At 44.5% G+C, this 26,182-nt stretch overlaps 1 protein-coding gene across 1 annotated transcript; it reads left to right on the top strand.

The window, feature by feature from the left end:
• The first annotated feature begins 1,531 nt into the window (after window positions 1-1,531).
• SCO1 (synthesis of cytochrome C oxidase 1) lies at window positions 1,532-25,723 on the top strand. The gene is made up of 7 exons (XM_083148156.1): window positions 1,532-1,811; window positions 5,955-6,059; window positions 7,588-7,678; window positions 10,094-10,291; window positions 10,775-10,867; window positions 23,955-24,070; window positions 25,257-25,723. The coding sequence occupies exons 1-7, from the start codon at window positions 1,722-1,724 to the stop codon at window positions 25,389-25,391; spliced, it is 828 nt and encodes a 275-aa protein (XP_083004282.1). The 5' UTR covers window positions 1,532-1,721; the 3' UTR covers window positions 25,392-25,723.
• The last annotated feature ends 459 nt before the right edge of the window (window positions 25,724-26,182 follow it).

The raw sequence follows: 26,182 nt of genomic DNA, 5'->3' as shown, positions 1-26,182 counted from the left end.
TTTTGGTTTAGCTGCATAAAGCAGCTAAACCCAAATAAACTAATAGTAATGATGCAAAAAGGGTACTTCCTCATCTTTGTGGCCACCACTTATGCTGGAGTGAGCCACCGAGCGGACAATCACAATTCACGTAGAGGCCAACGTAACTGGGGTAAGCGGTGGTTGCAAAGATGAAGAAGTACTGCAAAAAGTCCTGTTTAAGTGCTCAACTGGGTTATTTTGGGAAATTCCAGCTTACCACCCGCAGGTGTGAGCTGAAATGCAGGTGGTTGCAGCTGGTCATGCCCGGCAGAAGCAGCAATTGAATAGCTCCTTCGGGCAAGCAGGAGATTCAATTGCTGGAGCTACAACTGATTTCCCCCTTTGTCTCTCAAAATTACTTAACTCTATAGACTCCTGACCTCTGAGGACCACTCACCTTACATACACTCCTGACACCTCATTTCTGAGCCGGCACTCACCTAACATACACTCCTGACACCTCATTTCTGAGCCAGCACTCACCTCACATACATTCCTGACACCTGATCTCTGAGGAGTGTGGATCATATTGTCGACCCAACTTAGGTTGACACCGTTGGGTCGACAAGAAACTAGGTTGACTGGGTTCTAGGTCGACAGGTGTCTAGGTCGACATGGGTTTAGGTCAACAAATGTGTTAGGTTGACAGGTCACTAGGTCGACAGGTTTTTTCACTGTTTTTTAACCCGAATGTCGACATGGACACAGTTGGAAGTCAACCGCAGCCCCTTGCAATGCTTCGGGCATGGTGCCTTGCTGCGCTCGGCACACTATTTTATTCTCCCACCATGCCCTACTGGATGTCGGCTCAAAAAACAGTGAAAAAACACATGTTGACCTCGCGACCTAACCCATGTCAACCTAACGCATTTGTCAACCTATAACCATATGGACCTTGTCCCATGTCGACCTAGACACCTGTCGACCTTCATCCATGTCGACATTGTTGCCTGTCGACCAGGGCTGGCAACAGAAATCTTGGGGCCCCCTAACAACGCCCCCTTGAGCAGAACATTTTTTGTATACCGCTTATTGAATGTGTTTTTTTATTATTACAAAAGACACAATTAATATTCACTATTACTGGAGGGGTGTCTGGGTAAATACCCTTACAGGAATCCAGGTGGGTGCCTTTAGAAACCATTTCTAGGCACTGCCACAGCTATGCTTACAGCCCGTCAGAACTTTGGGGCCCCTCACAAGCTTGGGGCCCGGTACAGGTGTCCCCCTTGACCCCCCCCCCCTGTCGCCTGCCCTGCTGTCGACCGAAGTCGGGTCGACAATACGACCGTATCCCTCTCTGAGGGGCAACCTCATACACTTCTGACACCTGATCTCTGGGAGGCACTCACCTCACGTACACTTCTGAAACCTGATATCTGTGGGGCACTCACCCCACATTCATTCCTGACACATTGTCAGCAGAACTACAGTACGTAGCAGCGCAGCAGCACACGTACATGCTGTGAGTATTTCCCCCACCACTCCACTCGTACAATAGGTGTAGGGAGCACCTCGTTCTGCAGTGCATTTTACGCGCACATGTCGGGGTTTGGCCGTTTACGTGATGTCAGAGCTTATTTTTCGGCGGCCTCTTGGTACCCGGAACCAAATTGCGAAGTCACATTTTCCAGAGGGAACTGTCAGTACGTTACACCATAATATTGCTCTCTCCATGTGTGGCCCTGTAGGTCAGTGTCATGGCGGCGCAGGTTGTGGTGCTGTGTGTAAAGTTGCGGCAGAGCCCGGGGCTGCATGGAATTGTGCGCAGAGCCCAAGTGTACGGCAGGGTGAGTGCTATACGCCGCTTTGTCATGCAGACCTCTTCCCCAATTTACACTGTAACTGTTCCCATCATTAACCAGTGAGATGATATCCATTGTCTCTTACCGCATTACACGTCGTGCGTAACCTATATTTGTACTTCATCATCATCTCATAACACATGCAATGGGTGAGATGTATCAGTCATTGGAGAGAGATAAACTACCAATCAGTCAGCTCCTGTCATTTTTCAAATACAGCCTGTAACATGTAAGGAGCTGATTGGATGGTAGATACTATTATCTCTCTCCACTTTATCACTCCATGCTTTGTTAAATCTCCCTCCTTGACCCACTCCAGTCCCTTCATCACCATATACCCTTTTTACTCATAGCCTCTGACATAGGATATTGCTGGGTTCTGGCTTGGTGTGAAATTAGCCCAGTGTGGAACCTGGAACCTACATGGGTAGTATGCAGAAGGATCAGATAAACACGTATCTGTATAGGTTGCCTGTATTGGAGCTACTTTTCCAAGCAAGTTCAGCAACCAGAAAAAAGGGTTGTCACCCCCTAGAGCAGGCATTCCCAACCAGGGTCCTCAAGGCACACCAACAGTGCAGGTTTTGTAGATATCCAGGCTTGAGCACAGGTGACTTAATTAGTATCTGAGGGATTCTGATTAAACCATCTGTGCTGAAGCCTGGATATCACTGAAACCTGCACTGTTGTTGCGCCTTGAGGACCGTGGTTGGGAATGCCTGCCCTAGAGGTTTTACAAAAGGTAGTTGCGCTACAAACAATTAAGTAGAGTGTGTAATTAATAAAGAAGTATGTACATTTATTAAATAAGAACACTTAAAAATTGGCTTTAAGCACAAGAAAAAATACAAATAAGAAATGTTGGGGAACTGCATTCAAAATGTGAAGTATTTTTTGAGAAAAACGTCTGTATATCACCTCAGTTCCTGCATTGTCCTTCTCCTTTTGGGCACAAAGGAAGAATTCGTCCTGATGGTTTTGGCTATGGGCAACCCTCAGATGGTTTTCCAGATGTATTGGAGGTGGCATTCCTCCACAAATGATGGGTAAGAGTCTGGTAAAGATGGGTTCCTTATGATGGAAATGGTCCAATATCCTCACTAAGGCTGATAGAAAGGTGGTGTTCCTCCACAGAAATAGTAGTGGGAGCCTGGAGGTTTTTATTCTGGATGATTGGGACCAATAATGGAGCTAGGTTTGGGACTTTGGGTGAAGGCACGCAGGATGTTGTAATGTAAGGGCAAGAGGTGGTTTGCAGCAGTCCTAGAACCGATGTGTTTCACTGCTCCTTCAGCTTTCTTTGTGGGGAGGGGGGGGTTGTTCCTTATGATGGACCACTTCCATCATAAGTAACCCATCTTTACCAGGCTCTTACCATCATTTGTTCCCCAAAATTTCTTATTTTTGTTTTGGCTAATACCCAATTTTTTAAGTGTTCTTATTTAATAAATGTACATATTATTAATTACACACTCTTCTTCATTGTTTGTAGCGCAACTACCTTTTGTATATGGGTAGTATGCAGTGTGAAAGCACGACCTGGGTCACACTAAAAGTAACAGAAAGCAGTATTACCTGTGCTTAGAAAAGATGCATCCGCAAAGGGGCAACCTGGCAATTATCCGGGTCCAGCCTGTGGTGTGAACATGGTTTGAAGCAGCTGTGACACTGAGTTTTGGCCTGGGAGTTATACTGTATGTGAAATGGGGGTTAAAGGTGCCCATACACTAGGCCAGTGGTAGCCAACTCCAGTCCTCGAGAGTTACCAACAGTTCACGTTTTCTAGATCACCTAGCTGGGGCACAGGTGTATTCATTACTGACTGACACATTATAATTGATTCACATGTGGAGCTAATTACTTCACTTATGCTTCTGTGAGGAGACCTGGAAAACATTAACTGTTGGTAGCTCTCGAGGACTGGAGTTGGCTATCCCTGCACTAGGCTATATACATGCGATTTGGTCACTTTTTATGCAATTGCTGCGATCAATCACATAAAAAGTGCCCGAATCACATGTATTTGACAGCAGGTCCCATGCGCATTTCACTGGAGCCTGCGAGTTGTACAGGCTGCAGAAGAGATCGATCTGTTGGATTGCAGCCAGCCAGATTTGATATATCATATGCAAATAGACAGCATATACGATTTATCGCATGTGATCCTGCTGCCCAGGAAGATTTTGGGCGACTTCTCAGATTTTTGATTCCATTTTTGCTTCTAACCCTCCCAATAAAAAACAAATTGCCATATCAGAATGACAAAGCGTCTGCTGAGTGGAAAAGATCAGCTAAAACTACGGTCACCCTGTTTTCACTTCCCCCCTTTTCTGAGTCCAGCCAATCAGAGGTGCTGAGAGGAAATAGCAGAAGAAAAAATGCCCGTGATCCCTCACCACTGCCACTCTGAACTGCATGACTCAGCTGTATATCAGTGAGGTGACCAGACGTGTGCATATTCTAGGTCACATCTGTCTGCCCACGCTAACTGTCATCTCTGACCCCCACCACACACCTATGCACCATATCTCATAAACTTCCTCCCTCCGTACCTGCTCTGATCATCTTCTCACATACACACTCATTGCCAATCCTTCACTCCATGCCTGTTCTTATCACACACACAAAATGTCACTGCTACTTCTTTACTCTATTCCTGTTTTGTATCACCTCCTCACCCATAATGAGAGAGAGTGGAGCAGTTGCCTATAGCAATGAATCAGTCCTGCGTATAATTTTATAGAGTGGACTTAGAAGCTGTGTGATTGCTAGAGCAAACTTGTCCACGTCTACTCCTGCCCCTCCACCTGCCTCCATGACCTTATCACACCTACCACATCAGTAAGCAGTGTTTTCCTCAGAAATTTTTTAAGGTGCGTACACACTATACAATTTTTTTAAATGATATGCATGATAACAATGTAAATACTCATTTTTAAAATTGTATGCATGATACTAATATCGTTAAAAATATAATTAGTGTTCATTCTAGCACCCTGCACCTTGTAAAATCCTTGCAGTTCCTCCTTCCTGCTTGGGGTGTCGCTGTCTGCTATGGTGTTTCTATGACAGTCTGGTTTGTATCTCAGCATTGAGATACAAACTAGACTGTTAGAAGAACCACAAAAGATAGCAACACCCCAGGTAGGAAGGAAGAACTGCAAGGATTTTTAACAAGTTGCAGGGTGCTAAATTGAAACCATATTCTATATTAGGTAGAAATTCAGTAACCACTACCCACAATTCATATTGCAGAAACAACAGTTACATAGATAATCCTCATGCAGACCACCTGCATAATGTTAGACATGCCCCCTAACGCAGTATGAATAGGTGTGGATCGTTTGGTCTACAACAACTAGGTTGACAAGCATTGGGTCGACATGGGCTAGGTCGACAGTCAAAAGGTCGACATGGGGGTTTTCACTGTTTTTTTGTAACCCGAATGTCGACATGTTGGACATGGACACAGTTTGACGTGCACAGCTCACAATGCTTCAGGCCACGCCCTAGTGGATGGTAGGGTATAAAATACCGCCTGTCGGCTCAAAAACAGTGAAAAACCCAATGTCGACCTTTTGACTGTCAACCTAGCCCATGTCGACTTATGCCATGCCGACCTACTGTACACCCATGTTGACCCAATGCTTGTCGACCTAGTTGTTGTAGACCTAATGACTGTATCCCGTATAAATACCCATTCTGGCTAGTCTACCATATAATGTATCTGTATTTATTTTTTTATTATTTTTTATTTTTATTTTCCATCATTCCCATTTTTTTATTTCTATTCTGACACACACAAACAGAAAAAAATTGGCATTCCAGTACAACATAAAAGTAACTACTGTAGTTGGAAGTACTATAGCCAGAGAAGTGTGTCGTACATTAACTATTCATTTACAAAAAATTGAAAATGCATTATTTTGCTGTAAATGAAAGCGCCGAAGGTTTGGTTTGCTTTTTGTGATGGTCCGGGCCAACTCTCCATTTCAAATACAGGTTTATGATTTTTTCTTTTTTTCTGGTGAGTTCGATACTGTAGAACTCAGATCCATTAAACAAGGTCCAGTGTTGTTCTTGACAAATAACAATCATGACAATAACTGTGTTTTAATGTTCTTCCAGATAATTTACAATCCAAATAAAGTAAAACCTAATTACAGTGGGAATGCTCGCTTACTGAGTACACTTCCTCCACCTCCGCCAGGATCTAAAAGTGCCAAACCTGGGGTAAGTAACACTAATATATTATTAAAAGAATATACTGTATATATTTTCCACTAATTAAATCTTTCAGCTTTTTTTCCTGACCTGTACTTCCTGTTGAAAGTCAGTAGTGTATGGGGGAATAGTTATAGCGTATATTTGGTGTTATAACGTAAGACCAAAGGAGTTATCCTTCTGCTTATACTAAGAAGCTGGTGGGTTTGCACCTCATCTATTGATTCTGTGTCAGCCCAAACTAGATTGTATACAGTGCTAGTTCCCAATAATACATCAGAAATACTAGGCACACACTGGGGGATTCATGGAACACTAGATATTGTTAACTATAGCGGTGGTGAAAGATATAGCACATACTGTACACACTGACCGATGATGTTTACATACGTGTGCTTTGCTGAGGGGATATAGCTGTTTGGAATCTAACCAAAGGAGCAAAAGTATGTGATAACTTCAATAACAATAAGTGCCGACATTGAAAACAAAAAATGTTGTTGCCCCCTCCCCTTAAAAAAAATGTATGACGTTTATACAAAGACATGGGGTTTTTCACTATTTTTTGTGAATTTGTTTTTAGGCGGTATTTCATGCCCTACCATCCACTAGGGCAGTGATGGCTAACTTTGACACTCCAGACTACACATCCCAGCATGCCCTGCTACAGTTTTGCTATTTGGCCATGCTAAAACTGATGCAGGGCATGCTGGGATGTGTAGTTCAATAACATCTGGAGTGTCAAGGTTAGCCATCACTGCACTAGGGCATGATGGAAGAATAAAATAGTGTGCCCAAAGCATGGCGAGCGGGGTGGCGGTGCACTTTTTTTTGTGACACTGTCAACATTCGGGATAAAGTGAAAACCCCCATGTTGACCTTTTTGACTGTCAACCTTGCCCATGTCAACCTAATGCTTGTGTCAATCTAATGACCCTGTTGACCTAACCCCATGTCCACCTTGATGCACATCGACCTTTAGTGGTCGACCCAATGCATGTCAACCTTCCTCTTGTCGACCCTATGACCCATACCCTTTAGAACACAATGGGACAGATGTATTGAGCCTTAACAATAGATAAATGCAAGGGTGATAGAGAGATAAATGTCCAGCCAATCAGCTCCTTACTGACTTTTTTCAAACACAGCCTGTAACATGGCAGTTAGCAGGTGATTGGCTGGACGTTTATCTCTCCTTATCACCCTTGCATTTATCTCTTGTTAATGCTTAATACATCTGCCCCAATATGTTTAATACACCTTCTTGTGCTTATATCTGTATGAATGGCATCTGGCATATTTGTCCCTCTTTTTTGTTTTTCCATTGTATTCCCTTTTGCTGCTATTCTGTATATACAGGAGCCCATTTAGGGCTTGGAGCCCGGAGGCAGGCAACTCCATTGCCTCTGGGAGTTATGCCCCTGGCTAGGACAACATTTCATAGTTTGTTCTGACATTAATCAGGTGTCTCAGATTCTCCCATCATCTATATGTAATGCTGTGACTGCTGTGAAATGTGTGCTATTTTCTGTCCTAGTAGCCGGTATCATGGAAGTCTCTAGCCATTACCGTGGCTTTGGGAGGTGTACTAATGGCTGGGATGAAATACGTTAAACAGGAGAAAGAAGAAAGTAAGTTTATGCACTTTGTGTGTATTATTTAAAAATACATTCACATATTATTCCTGCATAAGTTGCTCATTGGTGACCCAAATTCCATGTGGGTGCTCATAGAAATAATGATGACTTTGCTGATATATTGGTGGCAGTGACCTGTCTACTTATGCAATTCTGTTAGAGTAGGGCTGTTGATGCAGGATGTGGTGCCTCAAAACTCTATATTAACAAAAGTTCATACATGAAATTTTTTAAATGTTATTGCCAGCCTATGGAACATTAAATTCAGAAATAAATGGGTCCAATAACAAACAGCGCCTTGCAGCAAAGAAATATAATATAACGTTGGTATTATCGGCCTGGTCAACATGTGGCTCTCCAGCTCTCGTAAAACTTCAAAACCCTGCATACCCTGCCACAGTTGTGTTATTATGGAATACTAAAACTCGGCCAGTGCATGCCAGGAGGTGTAGTTTCACAACAGCTGGAGAGCCACAGGTTGACTGGTCCTGTTGTATTATAATATAAAACCTCTCTTCGATCTATTTCAGCTAATGAGATGACTCTGAAAAGGTGCTTATTTTGGCACTGTGTTTTAAAAACCTAACAGTAACTGTATAGAAAATGAAGTCGCCATACATCAAGCCATGCTGTCCAGTACAGATATATGGTCAATGATACCAAAGAGAGACTGCTAATGGAGGGGTGCCTGTCGGGATCCCGACAGTCGTTTACCCGACGTCAGGATCCCGAATGTTAAAACAGTGACAGACCGGTTCCCGACGGCCACCGGCTATTCTCCCATAGAGGGAGAATAGAATGGTTGGCGAGCCACAGTGCTCGCATGGGGCTTTGTTGCGCTCGTCATGCTGTCTGAGTCCGGCCAGTCGGGATCCCGACGTCTGACTAATGACTTTCGGGATCCCGACTGTCGGAATCCTATACCACACCCTAATGGAGTTTATACTTCAGTGCACTTTAGGCCCCACACTTAAGCTTACAGGAAGATGATTGAGAGCATGTGGGGTGTCATTGTAGTACAGATAACTCAACCATTTCTGTCTACTAACCCACTGTGTAAATTTGTGGTAAAAGTGCACCTCCATTTCCCTTCCCATTAGGTTCCCCCAAAGTTCTCATCCACAGTGTAGCTAGATGACATGGCGCTCAGAGCAAGGGTATGTTTCAGCACCCCTACCCCCAGTAATTTTCCTACTTATAGTTAGGCCCATTACACATTACGTAGTGCCTACTTATAGTTAGGCACATTACGTAGTGCCAGTTACACACATAATGCCATCTGAAGTGCTGCTTACCTACATGCTAGTTGCCAGGAATTGCATTCTTTGAGCATGTAAACCCTAGCAGCACTTCCGGGTAGCACTGTGCACTCTGTGCTCCCCTGACAAATGCTAGGGGTGCAGTATGACCTCTAGCCTCTGTCTCCAAGAAGGCAGAGTCCATATTTTGGAGGGGCACAGGTCTCTGTCTGTATGCTGACAGAGACTCAGTACGCTTCTGTCCCCTGCCAGCTTGACTCATCGCCTGTCCTCAGGCAGGCGCATAAAAGGAAGGAAAGGGGGCCGGCACTGCGCCCTCTATCCTCCTCGACTCCTGAGCTAGCGCTCCTCTGGGGCCACCCTCTCTATGCCCTGTCTTTACATGTCTTAGGTAATTGAACGTATTAGTTCCTTTGGGCTTCCCTACCACTCTAAAAAACTGATACTCCCAAGATTAAAGCAGTTTCCTGAAATGCGCTTGATGTACCTGAAGATAAATACACTACCGGTCAGTAGGAGACTTGCACAGATCGACAGGCTCCCTGAACTAACAAGACCACAGCATTTTGCAACTCCATAAAACCCCCTGTTCTATCCCTAGTTAATCATCAAGATAATGACCCAAAACATACATCCAGACTATGACAGAGCTACTTAAGAGGAAAAGAATAAGTAAGTGTCCAATTATGGAATTGCCAACAAAGTCTCCAGACCCCATCAATCAGACCCCCCCCCAAAAAAATATTTAATTTCTGTTGTACAGGTCAGGTATCCAGATATCCAAAAACCAAAATATTCCAAAAAAAAGATTTTCCGAAATCCGGAATAATCCCCTATCTGAAATGCTGCTGGTCCCGAGCATTTTGGATAAATGATACTCAACCTGTCGAAAGAATACCACCAGTGTTCTGCGGTTATATCTGCAAAGGTCTCTACTGTCATTGAGATAAAATTTTGTTAAATTATTATTTTTTATATATTTATATCTCTAATTCTTTTTGTTCTATGATTTCATTTTAAAGTACATTGGAACATTAAACAGTATAAATTTCCATTAAAACTTGAAAAATGTAAGTTTTCTAGAACATTTGACCAGTATACATACACAGATTTATTTATATTTTTTCCATTTTCTTTGTCCCCGGTGTAGAGATTGAGAAGGAAAAGAATCGGTCACTGGGGAAGCCTTTACTTGGTGGACCTTTCTCTCTAATCGATCACCATGGACTTCCCAAAACAGATCAGCATTACTTGGGACAGTGGATATTGCTGTACTTTGGCTTCACGCATTGTCCTGATATCTGCCCAGATGAAATTGAAAAGATGATCCAAGTTGTGGATGAAATTGGTAATCACTACTTTTAAATCTATTTGAATGCTTTGTGTTTTTCTACTTTAAAGCACTACAGGGGAACTCGACATAACTATATTCATGTTGTTTGACAATATTCTCAAATTTGTGGTGTATTTCCATAAGGCAGGGTTCCCAATTCCAGCCCTCAAGTACCACCAGCAGGTCATGTTTTGTAGATTTCTTTATTCATGGACTGGTGAGTTAATGTATTGTGCTTGGTCAGTAATTACCCCACGTGCTCTCACAGACAGAAATTATGAAAACATGACCTATTGGGTAAAAATGGGGGCCATTCCTTTCACACAAATGGCAGAGCACTGACCCAGGTTGCAATTCCTGAGAATAACCTTGCTTATCTAGCATATTACCATACATACCTTATCATAACATATTTTTTGTCTCCTTGCCTCTCATTGGTTGGTCACCACTGCTTTATAATAATTTTACATCCTTATTGTTTACTTTTATTTCTATTAGATTCATTGGAAGCTGTCCCTAATCTCATTCCACTGTTCATCACTGTTGATCCTGAACGTGATGACAAAGATGCTGTCGCCAGGTACATTAAAGGTATTTAAAATATATACCATTTATTTTCCTGTCTTTGCTGTAATTTGATTTCCTGTGTATAATGTTTTTTTTACGATGTACTGTATTAGTCATACTCCTAATATTTTGTATGCAGGAATATTTCTTACATTTACAAGGAAACACTGTATTTACCTGTTTTATTTATATCATATGCTTGGCAAATTATTACTTTTTTCTGCAGTTTTAAATATCCCTTACCCTCATTTGATTTATTTCAGTGAAAATTCTGTATTGAGAACACTGTATTGTATATTCTGTATACTACTTTGTGTATATCCTATATTTACTGGGTATGGTTTATTAGGTCACTAGCATGTTGGTCGAAAGTCATTAGGTCGACATGAGTCTAGGTCGACAGGGGGGGGGGGGGGGGGGTCGATCGACAGTCAAAAGGTCGACATTGGGGTTTTTTCATTATTTTTTTCGAATGTCGACATGGGCACTGAAACGTAGCACTGCGTCCCCTCGCATATCTCACTGTGCTCGCCATGCTACGGGCATGGTGCCTCACTGCGCTCGGCAGACTATTTTATTCTCCTGCCACGCCCTAGTGGATGGTAGGGCATGAAATACCGCCTGTCGGCTAAAAAAAAACCAGTGAAAAACCCCAGGTCAACCGTTTGATTCATGTTGGCCTAACCCTTGTCGACCTAATGGCGTCGACCAACATGCTGGTGACCCAATGACCGCATCCCTATCTACTTATATTTGAAGAAAACATAAATTCAGTTTTTTAATAGGGAGCAACATTTTAGTCCAGATAATGAGAAATGTAGTCTAAAAAAGGGTTACCTCACAGACTGCACAGACATAAAGATGAACGTGCTTCTCGTATCCTTCTCCTTTACACTCCATATTTCTTCTCTCCTGTCTCTTGCAGATATATTTCTCCTTCATCCTCTGGGGACACTGAAGTACTACGCTGGGGATAGTGTGGTGTTATGGAGGAGTTGGCACTTTAAGAACTTGAAGTGTGGTGTGGCTCCTCCCCCTCTATCCCCCCCTCAGACTCCAGTCTTAGTTTAGTGCCCGGAGGAGTAGGATCCCTGGGCAAGAGGCTCCCGCAGGAGTCTCTGTTTGTCCTTATTTTATTTATTTTTTGTTGTTTATTATGAAGTGTGCAGGCAGCCTGGGTGTTAGACTGGCTGCCTGCAGTGTATACAAGCTCTCCGGGAGGTCAGAGCGGCTCTGCGTGCGGCGCACGCTGCTGACCTCAGCCGCCTGCATGTTAGATGCGGGGGAGCCGCCACAGCTGCTCGCGGCTTGTGTTACCGCTCCGTCGGCTATGTCACCCGCCGGAGGGATCAGGACGCAAGGCGCTGTGCGCCGGGTGACTGCTGGACCAGAGTCGCGCGCTGGTCCAGCTGAGGGGCAGATTGTGTCTCAGCGCCGCTGTCCTCAGCGCGCGCTGGGACGGAGGAAGGAGGAGGCGTGTCATGGGCGTCTCCTCCGCATTAAAGATCCTCAGCGCGGCAAACGCTGCCTCTCTGCCCACGCTGCCTTCCTCTGCTTGCTGTGTCTCATCGGATTCTTCTGCTACAGGACAGCAAGGCGCTTCACCCAGACTGGACAGACTGTGTCACTGCGCTGGGTGAGTGAAGGGGTTCTCCTTTTAGGAGTCCCCGCTTGGAGTGTTCAGGTGGGCCTAATTCGGGGAAGGTGAGGTCCTCTCCCCCTATTGTATTTCCTCCTTTTACCTGCTGGGTTTACACTGCTATCTGTGTGGCTGTGTTAGAGTGTGCTGAGTGAAGGAAGTGTTTGTATTGGATTCCATTATGGCAACAAAAGCTTCTGGCTCTAAGGCTTCTCAGAAGCTGTTCACTTGCACTCAGTGTAACCAGCAATTTACACAGCATGTGAAAGGTGTGTCACTGTGTAAGGATTGCTATAAAGGAGGGGCTGTTCAACATCAAGCTGCTCTCCTTAATGCTGAAGGGGTTACAAGTGTGTTAGCTACCTTAGCTTCTGAGCTGGCAGCGTCTCGTAGGGACAGGGAGATTTTACATTCTCATCTGTCTACTATGTCTTCTGCTGAGCCTTCATGGGCCAGAGAGTTGATTAGGTCAGTGGATTCGCTGGTACAATCCACCGTTATGCCTACACAGTCCAGCGCCCCTCCTCCACCTAAAAAAGGGGTGCTCCTTTGGTTTTGAGGATTGATACCTCTGATGAGGAGGAAGTTAACCCTCTAGAAGAGGGGGAGTGTCAGGCGTTGGATGATACCTTTGCGCCTGTGGATGAAGAGCAGGGTGTTCAGGATGAGGCTCAAGGTTTAGAGGCCTTGATTCAGGCTATTAAGGTGACCCTTAATGTTGCTGAGCAAGAACCGCCTGCTCCGGTTTCTATTTTTGGCCGTCCTGTTAAAGCTGCGGTAACTTTTCCTGAGTCCATAGAGTTGGAGAAGCCTCTGTTGGACATTTGGAAAGTGCCTGAGAAAAAGTTTCAGTTATCCAGGCGCTTTAAGGCGTCTTACCCTTTTGCCCTGGAAGCCAGGGCGAAATGGGAGAACCCGCCGTTAGCGGACGCTTCCGTCTCTAAGCTTTCAAAGAAGGCAGCGCTTCCCATTCCGGGAGCGGTGGCCCTGAAGGAGGCGCCAGATAGGCGTTTGGAGGCGGGGCTTAAGCACATCTTTTCTACGGCTGGGGTCTCTTTGCGTCCTATTTTTGTTATCTCCTGGGTCAGCAGGGCCATGGAGAAATGGGCAGAGGATTTGTCCAGGGGCTTGGAGGAGCAGAGGCCTCCTGAGGAGTTAGCTCAGTTGGCTGATCAAATGCGAGAATCCGCGGCATATATTGGAGAGGCGGCCAGGGATTCGGCTTCACTGGTGGCGAGGATCTCGGCTCTGTCAATTACAGCCAGACGGTCTTTGTGGCTTAAGTCTTGGCAGGCGGAGGCGGATATAAAAAAAGCAGTGGAAGCCCTTTACGGGGGATGTTCTTTTTGGCCCAGAGCTGGATAGATTAATTGCTCAGGCGACAGGGGGTAAATCTACCTTCCTCCCTTCCTCAGCGCCTCCTCCGAAAAAACCTTACCAGGGTCCGGCTTTTCGCTCCTTTCGAGGGGCCCCGAAATTTAGAGGTAAGTCTAGAGGTTCCTTTACCTCGGGCCGTGGTAGAGGTAGAGGCTTTGGCGCCGCCACCTCCGCCGCTAACCCTGGCTCCCGGCGTGCAGACGCCAAGCAGCCAGAAAAGCCCGCGGCATGACGCCCTCCCCTCCTACCTGGGGGATCCCAGAGTAGGAGCGCGGCTTCTGGATTTCCGGCAGGCCTGGTAAGAATCCTGCAAAGACAAGTGGGTTCTCTCAGTCGTGTCTCGGGGATACAAACTAGAGTTTGCCGGTTCTCCTCCTCAACAGTTTTTTACGATGGGTCTTCCGCATGCGGAAAAAGACTCTCAGTTACTACTCCAAGCAGTTCAGCGGTTGTTATCAGCCGGCGTGGTAATGCATGTCCCAACCGATCAACGCAAAGAGGGGTTTTATTCTCCTCTTTTCCTGGTTCCAAAACCAGACGGGTCGGTAAGGCCGATCTTAAATTTAAAGAAGCTGAACGAGTACATTATGTACCACAGATTCAAAATGGAGTCGCTTCGCTCGGTGGTGGCAGGTCTGGAACCGGGGGAATATTTGGCATCCTTGGACGTCAAGGATGCCTATCTACATATTCCCATTTACGACTTACACCAGAGGTTCCTTCGGTTCGCAATCAAGGACCAACATTTTCAATTTCGGGCTCTGCCCTTTGGCCTGTCATCGGCGCCTCGCCTTTTCACCAAGGTAATGGCAGTCATGGTTGCCTTTCTCCACACACTAGGAGTCAAGATTGTTCCGTATCTGGACGATTTGTTGATAAAAGCCGGATCCAAGAGTCAGCTGGAACAGGCGCTTCACGTGACTTGTCAGACCTTGATTCGGCATGGCTGGATTCTAAACTATGGGAAATCCCAGATGGTACCTTCCCAAAGGATTTTGTTTCTTGGACTGATTCTGGACACAGAAGTACAGCGGGTCTTCCTTCCTTTGGAGAAAATTGCCTCGATTCAGGACTTGGTGAAGCAGGTGCTTCGTCCTCGGAGGGTGTCGGTGCACCTTTGCATTCGGTTGCTTGGCAAGATGGTCGCCTCCTTCGAGGCTCTGCCTTTCGGCCCTTTCCACTCCAGGACTTTTCAACTTGATCTGTTGAGACAGTGGTCGGGTTCGCATGTCCACATGCACAGGACGGTAATTCTTTCACCCTGCAGTCGGCTGTCCCTTCACTGGTGGCTTCACACGGCCAATCTGTTGGAGGGGCGTCGGTTCGGAGTCTGGGAGTGGACTATCATCACGACTGATGCCAGCCTGAAGGGCTGGGGGGCGGTTGTGATGGGACGTCACTTTCAGGGCCGTTGGTCTCAAGGCTGCCGATAAATATTCTGGAGATTCGGGCTATCCGTCTGGCTCTTCTCAAGGCGGACCTGTTCATCAGAGGGAAGCCGATCCGAATTCAGTCGGACAATGCCACGGCTGTGGCATATATCAACAGACAGGGTGGAACGCGCAGTCGGGCAGCTATGCAGGAGGTACGCCTGATCCTTCAATGGGCGGAGAGGAATTCTCTGGCTTTCTCGGCGGTGTTCATTCCAGGGGTGGACAATTGGGAAGCGGACTACTTAAGTCGCCAGGATGTGCACCCAGGGGAGTGGGCACTGCATCCGGAGGTGTTTGGCCAGATTGTCAATCGTTGGGGGTTACCTCAGATAGACATGATGGCATCCAAACGGAATTGCAAGGTGGCTCAGTATTGTTCCAGGTCACGAGATCCGGAGGCAGTGGCGACGGATGCTCTGACCGCAGAGTGGAATTACCATCTAATCTATGTGTTCCCTCCGTTACCCTTGATTCAGTTAGTACTCAAACGGATCAAGCGCGAGAAGGCAACGGTGATTTTCATAGCTCCAAATTGGCCTCGTCGGCCTTGGTTTGCCGATCTTCAGGGGCTCCTGATAGATCAACCCTGGCTACTGCCTCAAAGAGAGGATCTATTGCAACAGGGACCATTCGTCTACCAAGAATTAAGGCAGCTGCGTTTGACGGCGTGGCTGTTGAGGCCGAGCTGCTGAGTAGGCGTGGGGTACCTAAAGAGGTCATTCCCACAATGATGAGAGCCAGGAAGGAGGTTACTTCCCGGCATTATTACAGGATTTGGAAGGCTTATGTGTCGTGGTGTGAACGACACAAGTGCCCTACAGCTGTTTTTTCTTTGTCCCGATTGTTGAGGTTTCTGCAATTAGGGTTTGAGGCGGGCCTTCGTTTAGGGTCCCTTAAGGTCCAGGTGTCTGCCTTGTCGGTTTTCTTTCATAGGCGATTAGCCTTGATGCCGGAAATACAAACATTTTTGAATGGGGTTCTAAGGCTGCAGCCTCCGGTAAGACCTCCGGAAGAACCTTGGGATCTTCCTTTGGTGTTGGACTATCTCAAGTCGGAGGTGTTTGAGCCTTTAGAATCTATTGATTTACGTTTACTTACCTGGAAGACGGTGATCTTACTGGCTTTGGCATCGGCTAGACGAGTGTCTGACCTCAGTGCTCTCATGTCGTTCTCCGTATTTGGTGTTCCACTCAGATAGGGCGGAACTCCGGACTAGATTGGATTACTTGCCAAAGGTGGTGACGGCTTATCATCTTAATCAGCCAATCGTGGTTCCGGCCTTGACAGGAGAGTTCGCTTCACTGGATGTGGTCAGAACTTTGCAGGTTTATGTGGACAGAACCAAGGATCTCAGGAAGTCGGATTCTCTGTTTGTCCTATACTGTTCCGCAAAACGTGGTTGGCCGGCTACCAAGCAAACTTTGGCCAGGTGGATTTGTCTAACCATTAAACAAGCTTATGTTCAGGCCTCCGCCTACTAGAGTTTCGGCTCATTCCACCCGTTCGGTGGGACCTTCTTGGGCGGCGGCCAGGGGGGTGTCTCTTTCTCAGGTATGTAGGGCAGCCACTTGGTCTGGGCCCAATACCTTTATTAAGTTTTATAGGTTTGACACCTTCGCGGCATCCTCTACTAGGTTTGGCCGCGCGGTGCTTCAGGATGCCCAGCGCCTTCCCGCCCGTGGGGATGGCTTTGGGACGTCCCCAGCGTAGTACTTCAGTGTCCCCAGAGGATGAAGGAGAAAATAGGAATTTGGTACTCACCGATAATTCCCTTTCTCCGAATCCGAAGGGGACACTGAGCGCCCTCCCGGCACTGGTCTTCTGGTAAGGGAGGGGTTTTTACAGGTCGCATGTGGCCAGGTTGTGTTGCATGCGATGGTCTGTATGTAAGTTCTTTTGACTTATTTTTGTTTCGGTGTCTTGTTTTCATTCTCTCTCTCTCTGTCAGAGGTTTCCTGGTCTCTTTTCTCCTCTCGGGCACAGTAACTAAGACTGGAGTCTGAGGGGGGGATAGAGGGGGAGGAGCCACACCACACTTCAAGTTCTTAAAGTGCCAACTCCTCCATAACACCACACTATCCCCAGCGTAGTACTTCAGTGTCCCCTTCGGATTCGGAGAAAGGGAATTATCGGTGAGTACCAAATTCCTATTTTACCTCATAATATACTTCCACATGCCCCCACTAACCATAAGCTTTTTGGTAGCCTAAACATGACCCTAAGCCTTTCTGCTAGGGCCTAACCGTAACACTTGCACCCTGCTGCCTAAACATAACCCACCCTTCTAAATGCCTTTAACCTCACCCCCCCCCCCTCCAACCAGGGAGCTGTCTGTCTGTGTTCCATCATCAGCGTCCTGATCCTTTTAGAAATCCACCACCGGCCTTCTGAAGGCAGTCAGGATGCCAGCATCTGTATTCTGAACGCCGGCATCTTGACTGCATCCCGCTGCAGAACAGGAGTCCACTATATAAATACCTGTTTATAAATACAATAAATCAATAGATAATGCTTAGTTTGCTCCACCATGCTTTGCCACCTTTTGATTGATAGGTTGTTGATGGGATCGTGCGTGCTCAGACTTTTGGCTTGTTGGACATGTTACTCCATAATACTACCCCTTTTCTAATAACTCCTGGGCTAATGCACATGAACAACCAGTAAACTTTAAAACACCCCTACCTATTATTGTAAAAAATATCCATATTACATATTCACCAGTTCCCATATTAAAATCCTCTACATACACCACAAGTCCAAACTCTTTAAAGTTCTATAACACATGCACAAGTTATTTTCACAAATCTACGTATCAGTCAGTACTCCGAGACACAGCACTTCCTTCCTTAGTGCTAGCATCTCCCCTATCATCACCGTTTGTGAATGTCTCAATTAGAAACCACTTCCTAACCAGTCGCACTTCAGTTATCTTAACTCACTTCCACCCCCACATACACAAATTAGACCACCTTCACCACCATATGCCAATACTGCAATAAACAAGCAAGTTACTTTCTACCAATATATATTTTGGTACTTGTGGAGTATCACGGCTCCCATCGCATGCCATATATAGTGGCATGCGATTGGATACGATTTTTGCAGTTTTTAACCATTTTTTTGCAAAATCGCATGCGATTTTTTTTGCTATACGATGCACATCGTGGGAGCCGTGATTGTCCACAAGTACCTATATTTTAATACCAATCATTTACATTACATTCATTGGGGAAATCACATGGGATTCTATTTGACATGGGATGATTCTATGGTCAACCAATCAGATACCTTCTATTATGTTCTAAAAGGTGCTAAAAGTAGTTTCTGATTGGTTGCCCATATCAAAATCCCATGTGAAATAGAACTCCCATCTTAGTAAATTATTTTAGTTTATTAGCTTCAGAGGGTGCATGTATTTATTACAGTGGATTCATAAAGAGCAGTTAGTCCATCACTTTCAACGTGTTATTTGATGACAAAACAAAATTGGAAATTTGAAAGCAAAACATTGCAGATCTTAAAATAGCCACCCAAAATCTCAGAGCTGACATTGGACAGTTTCATGTGCCATACTGTACCACGTGTGGCCTGGAATCAATTGCAATGCCTGATGGCTAGATAGAAATTGATTGAATCCTTATACGGCATGCTGGATTTTCTGCCAGTGTGCAGGACTAAAGGAGGCCACACACGCACCGATGCGGGCGGTGCGATGCTGTACGATGGGGTGCGCGCTCCCGCGGCACCTCATCGCACAGTACAAAAAGTATGTGCTGCACATACTTTTTGTACTAGCTTTTTCTAGCACAGCATCGCATCGCATGCACATCGTATGCACAAGGCATGCGATGCGATGCTATGTGTGCTGGTTAAGCCCACAACGCACGTCGGGATCGGTGCGTGTGTGGGCTGCATAAAACTAAACAATGCTTATTGGGGACATACAGTTATTAATTACTTGAAATTAATAACATTTAAACCATTAGCTCTTATTTGTATGGATTAGAAATTGGTCATAGACCTGATAATACCCTCCTAGAAAAACATCTCAACTTAAATCTAGTACTTTTATTTGCTGGGTGAAAATATTAGATTGGTATACTTTCATTCTGCAATTAATTTGTTGAAGCAAAAGCATACCATAAAGGCACATATAACTGCTTAAAGTAAGATTATATAAGAATAAACTATCATCGCATTTTTCTGGTATGTGTTGATAGTTATGAGGACTATCTGGGCTTCATGCAAATGCTGTCAAAGCCCCAATCCTGCCATATATGATTATTTACAGTTTCTTATATAGTGCAGCAGATTCTGTTGCGCTTTACAATAGTAGACCATGATAAAACAAACTGGGTAACGACAGACAGACTTGGAGGTAGGAGAGCCCTGCTGCAAGCTTACAATCTATATGGACATAGAAGGACAGGCACCAGTAATAGCATAGCAGTCCCACCAAGATAGAAAGTCCAGAAGGGAAGCTATATAATACATAAGTGCCTCAGAGGGTTATGCGTATGGAACTTAAATATGATAGGCTTGCCTGAAGAGGTGAGTTTTCAGGGAACACTTGAAAGTTTGGAGGCTAGTGGAGAGTCTTATTGTACGTGGAAGGGCATTCCATAGGATGGGAGCAGCCCGATGAACGTCCTGTAATAGTGAATGGGAGCTAGTGATCCGTGCAGAAGAGACGCAGATCTTGTGCAGAGCGGAGTGGTCGAGATGGGAGATATTTTGTGATCAGTAAAGAGATATATGCTGGTGCAGTATGGTTAATAGCTTTATATGCAAGACGTGTTTTATATTGAATACGGTAAGATACAGGCAACCAATGGAGGGACTGGCAGAGCGGATCAGCAGACGATGAGCGTCTAGCAAGGAAGATCAGCCTAGCAGCAGGATTTAAAATGGATTGCAGTGGTGAGAGTCTGTTCTTGGGAAGACCAGTTAGGAGACTATTGCAATAATCAATGCAGGATATAATGAGTGCATGGATAAGAGATTTAGTAGTGTCTTGTGTGAGATACGGTCGTGTTTTGGATATGTTTTTTAGATGCAGGTAACATGGAGACATGGATTTGGAGACAGATTGAATGTGGGGAAGAGTGGACAGTTCAGAGTCAAAGATGACCCCTAAGCAATGAGCTTGTGGGGTAGGGTAGATTGTCGAGTTGCCAACAGCGATGGAGATATCAGGATGGTAACTGTTCTTAGTTGGCGGGAATATAAGTAATTCCGTTTTGGAAATATTGAGTTTGAGTTGGCAAGAAGACACCCAAGATGAGATGGCAGAGAGACATTCAGAGACTCGGCCCAAAACCACCGGTGACAACTCTGGGGTTGATAGACAGATTTGAGTATCATCCGCATATAAGTGATACTGAAGTCCGAAAGAGCTGATTAGTTTGCCAAGAGACGAAGTATAGATTGAGAAGAGCAGAGGACCTAAGACTGACAGAGGTAATGAAGAGGAAGTAGAGTCAGAGAAGCGAACACTGAAAGAGCGATCAGATAGGTAAGATGTGAACCAGGAAAGGGCTATATCATTAAGACCTAGGGAGTGTAGTGTTTGTAAGAGAAGAGTGTGATCCACAGTGTCAAACGCAGCAGAAAGATCTAGAAGAATAAGTAGTGAGTAATGGCCTTTAGACTTGGCACTTACCAGATCTTTCGCCACTTTAGTCAGTGCTGTCTCAGTGGAGTGCTGAGAGCGAAAGCCTGACTGAAGCGGGTCTAATAGGGTGTGAGAGTTAAGAAATTTTGTGAGGGGAAAGTAGACATGTCTCTCCAGTAGCTTGGAGAGGCATGGGAACTGAGAGATAGGATGAAAGTTAGAGAGTTAGGGTCAGAATTGTGTTTTTTTTTTTTTCAGAATGGGAGTATCACTGCATGTTTGAGCAGAGAAGGAAAAGTACCAATAGCAAGAGAGAGATTGCAGATTTTAGTTAAGGTTGGAATAATCACAGGAGATAGATTTTTAATGACTTGTACAGGTATAGGATCTAGAGGAGAGGTAGTAGGGTAGGATGATAAGAGGAGTGTTAATACTTCCTTTTCATTTGGAGGCACAAATGAAGAGAAATTGCCAGAAGGTTCAGGTGGGGAAGAAAGAGGGTTAGAGGTTGTGGAAGAGCATACCATTTCATCTCGAATGTTATCAATCTTTTCCTTAAAGTAGGAGGCAAGTTCTTGTGCACTGATGGTTGCCGTTGGGGGAGGAGGGGAGGGAACAGAAGAGACTTAAATGTGTTAAAAAGCCACTTAGGTTTGGTGGCATGAGAAGAGATGAGAGATTGGTAGTGTGTTTGTTTGGCAGGGTCCAAAGCATTGCAGTAGTGGAAGCTAGTCTTATATGTGAGGAAATCAGTCATTACGAGATTTACGCCGTTGGCGTTCTACTTTACGTGACTGATTTCTAAATTGTCTTGTTGTTTTGATGTGCCACTGTTGGCATCTAAGCCTACGTGGGGTGTAATGGTAGAGAAAGGATCGGTCACCGAAGTGTCCTGTAGGGGCGCCTGGGAGGAGTTGTCCCGCTGGAGCAGCGGTCTCTAAACTTTGGGAAGTCGGACCCAAAAAAAGTAATACAAGAGAAAAAGGAGATTGAGACCGCGCTCACTAAAAATATGCAACAGGTGTGAATATGTATTTAAATCATTTAATAAAACAATTCTAAAACATTCAGATATTACGATAAAACATATATCTCATTAAAATTTGGGGTACCACTATGTAGCAATGAGAGCAAGGATATTCACCCACAGTCCGCCTGTTTTAATGTCCTGTGTCCGTTCCTATGATGTCTCCAGGTAAACGTCCCATAAGGATAACCAAAATGCAGGGAAACTTGTAATTAGGAGAGGTGCTGATCTCCAACCCAGGGAGCGCCTGATGTTGTGAGGTGCTCTACCTGGTGTGCATAGAAGTGATGCCCTTAGGTTCCTGGTTGTGGGAATAATTCTGGAGACTGGTCCGGTTTATGGGAAATGCAAAGTTTGGCGTCTGGGTAGTATTGGGTGTCCTTGCTCCACTCCAATTTGGTACCCCAAATTTTAATGAGATATATGTTTTATCGTAATATCTGAATGTTTTAGAATTGTTTTATTAAATGATTTAAATACATATTCACACCTGTTGCATATTTTTAGTGAGCGCGGTCTCAATCTCCTTTTTCTCGTGGGGTGTAATGGGTAGCTGGAGACACTTCATCAAGGGCTGTTTCAAGAGTCTGGTAGAGGTGGGAAACAGCAGAGTCAGGAGAGGTACTGTAAATGTAGAAATTAGTGAGAGCTGTTGTTGCAGGGAGGTGGAAAGTTGTGGAAAATTAATAGCATTAGTATTTCTGCGGGTTAGAGTAGGCATGCATGATTTCAGTGTCAGTGAGCTTGGGGTAATGGAGGAGAGCGAGAGGGTAATGAGATTGTGATCAGAGGGAGGGAAGGGAGTGTTAGTAAAATCAGAGACTGAGCACAGCCTGGTGAAAATTAGGTCAAGGCAGTGGCCTTCCTCATGAGTAGAGGTGTTGGACCTCTGGGAGAGGCAGAGAGAGGAGTTTGGAAGCATGCAAAGATGGTGGACTGTCAATTGCAATAGTGAAGTCACCCATTATGATAGTGGAGATGTCAGAGGATAAGAAATGGGGGAGCCAGGCAGAGAAATCTTCTAGAAATTGAGTTTTGGGAAACCCAGGTGGGTGATAAATAGCAGCAACACGCAGAGAGAAAGGGGAAAAAACCCTAATAGAGTGAACTTCAAATGATGTAAATGTGAGTGAAGGAACTAGTGGTAGAACTGAGTATGTGAAGGCTTGTGACAGTAATATACCAACCCCACCTCCTTTACAGTTATTCAGGCCTGGAGGTGTGAGTGAAGTGGAAACCACCATGTGACAGTGCTGCAGGCGAGGCAGTGTCTGATTGTGTGAGCCAGGCTTCTGTAATTGCCATCAGGTTGAAGTTGTGAGAGATGATAATTAGCCTACTTGGTTTGATCTGTAGTTTGGGCATCTGCATGTGGTGCATTACACTACACTAAACTAAAATATGAATTTTAAGGTTCCAATCTTTTCTTTAAATGGAATATTTTCAAAAATTCATAGCAAGTCACATATTCCCACTAAACCATTAATGTAGTCATAGAGTTGTATATTTATTTATTTACAGTTTCTTATATAGCGCAGCAGATTCCATTGCGCTTTACAATAGTAAACCGTGATAAAACAAACTGGGTAACAACAGACAGACTTGGGGATTAGAGGGCCCTGCTGCAAGCTTATGTGTTTTACCAGCTGTCACATGGCAGTGATACCAATTTACTGGTTGACACACTCAAACCTGGAATATCAGATGTGCCTGGAGTCCATTAAAATAAGTGCCCTGGTTATCTCCTCCATTAATGCTGCCGCATCCTACTGTCACCTGCATTTTTCGCCTCTTTTGGTCGATCCTGGTTAAATGTTCATCAGAATTGCAGGTTATTTAAAGGCTTATTAAAGTACACACCACAATGTTTGGTCTATTTACTAAATAGAAACTTTTTTTTTTAAATTTCCTGGAAGCATAGAGTTGTTTTTTTACAGCATTGCATTAATTCATGGTAAAGCTTTAAGTATATTGATTTGAGAATATGATATGTCTCCGAATAACCTCTGCCTTCTTTTCAGAATTCTCCCCTAAGCTGGTGGGGCTGACTGGCACTGTAGAACAGATTGAGCAAGTTGCAAAGGCTTATAGAGTATATTTCAGCCAAGGGCCCAAGGATGATGACAGCGATTACATTGTAAGAGAAAATCCAAATTCATTGTCTTTTAATTGTAGTGTCCTGTCCATCTTATGCCACCAGTGGATCTGTGTAATTCTTAACAAGAGATAAATGCAAGGGTGATAAAGAGATAAACATCCAGCCAATCGGCTCCTTACTGACTTTTTTCAAACACAGCCTGTAACATGGCAGTTAGCAGGTGATTGGCTGGACGTTTATCTCTCTTTATCACCCTTGCATTTATCTCTTGTTAAGGCTTAATACATCTGCCCCTATGTGCCATGGCACCATGAGGTGCCGCAGAGCACCGACAGCGGTGCCCTGGGTTGGTGGTCCAGGACCAATTCAAATTATTTATGGTCAATGTAATGGGCAAAACCAGTGCTTGAGGCTTCCAATCCTAAAATATGTGGAGAAGCAGAAGCGAATTCAGTCCCTCACCACCTAAATCATCTTAAGGATGACATATAAACACAATTTATTTAATTTAATATTTTTTTTCTAAAGTTCTAAATAAGAAAGTATTATCCTATGGGTGCCATGAAAAATATTGTGATACTCTAGGGCTGGGGTAGCCAACCCTAGTCCTCAAGAGCTACCAACAGTGCATGTTTTGCAGGTCTCCTCACAGAATCACAAGTGAGCTAATTAGCTCCATCTGTGTATCTTTTAAAATGTGTCAATGATTAATGAGTGCAGCTGTGCAGCAGCTAGGTTGTCTGGAAAATGTGAACTGTTGGTAGCTCTCGAGGGCTAGGGTTGGCTACCACTGCTCTAGGGTGACATGATATGAAAAAGTTTGGTATTACTGCCATATGCCTTAAGCCAGGCATGGCTAAACTATGGCCCTCCTCACAGCTGTTGTGAATTACACGTCCCATTATGCATTACCACAGATTTGCTATTAGGGAATGCTAAAACTATGGCAAGGCATGCTGGGATGTGTAGTTTCACAACAGCTGGAGGACCATAGTATGGCCATGCCTGCCTATATCCTTGACTGGTGGCTCAGTACCGGCTGCAATGATGATATCCGAGCAGGACCTCCGGTGAGGGGAGACATGATGTGATTGGGGAGGTTTATGTTTATCATTTGTAAATTACATTTTCTATGATCTATAGAAAAAACATAATGATGTGGTAAATATGTCACTGGGTGGTCCATCTAAATTCTCTGTGTAACCTGAACTCTTCTAACTTCTAGGTGGACCACACAATTGTTATGTACTTGGTGGGACCAGATGGTGCCTTTGTCGATTATTATGGACAGAACAAAACTAGCATGGAAATTACCAGCTCCATTGCACTCCATATGAGAAAATTCCAGCAAGCGAGATAATGTTTGGCTGTCTTCTGTCACTGGATTTTCATCTTCCACAAGCGGAAGTGACTGTATATCTGGCTGCTGCTTTTTTACTGTTTCAACAGCTCCACTGTTGATTGTAATTTATAAATGTAAATAAATAGAAATTGACCAAATGTATGATTTCTACACATGCTGTATTACTACATATTTGCTGATTTTATTTCATTTTTGTCTCTTTTTTTTTGTGTGTGTGTTTTATTTTACTTAAAGTAGGGTGTGTGTGATTGAAAGAGAGATCTATCTATTATATTTTGTGTATCTCTCTTACTGGAAAAAGGCTATATAAATAAAATTAATTTACTAGATACCAGCCTATCAAAATGATGTAACAACATGGTGGTAATATCTGCACCAGCGGCTGTGCACTGCTGAATGGAACTACACTTGAATTGCTCCACACTGCACCATCTAGTGGCCACCAATGCTCAAAACTCTTTGAATACCCCCCTCAAGGTGAGCATCAATGTTACTCTTCTATTATATAGCATATATAATATGTTTAATATAAGCGGAGCACTCTGCAAAATACATTTTACCGCCCAGTCAGTACATCTTTAGTCACATGTTGCAGTTTTATCTGTCAAAATATATGCATTTTATCTGTTGATCCGGTTGTCTTGTGGATCATTTGCAGAACCATAACTTGTCAATCAAGCTGCTCCCAAAACATAAAATGTGCCCATACAAAACATACAGGTACATACATATTGAGTGGCCAAATCGTTATGACCACCGGGGTGATACTATGTTGTACTACCTTTTGT

Source organism: Crinia signifera, chromosome 6 (assembly GCF_055691185.1).
Source record: "Crinia signifera chromosome 6, ASM5569118v1, whole genome shotgun sequence".
Taxonomy (NCBI): Eukaryota; Metazoa; Chordata; class Amphibia; order Anura; family Myobatrachidae; genus Crinia; species Crinia signifera.
This window is presented reverse-complemented; position numbering and strand designations above follow the sequence as displayed.

Coding starts and splice junctions, on each gene's coding strand:
- SCO1 (XM_083148156.1), top strand. CDS start 1,722: ATGGCGGCGCAGGTTGTGGTGCTGTGTGTAAAGTTGCGGCAGAGCCCG. Junction 1,812..5,954: donor GAGCCCAAGTGTACGGCAGG/GTGAGTGCTATA, acceptor ATGTTCTTCCAG/ATAATTTACAATCCAAATAA. Junction 24,071..25,256: donor ATGATGACAGCGATTACATT/GTAAGAGAAAAT, acceptor TCTAACTTCTAG/GTGGACCACACAATTGTTAT.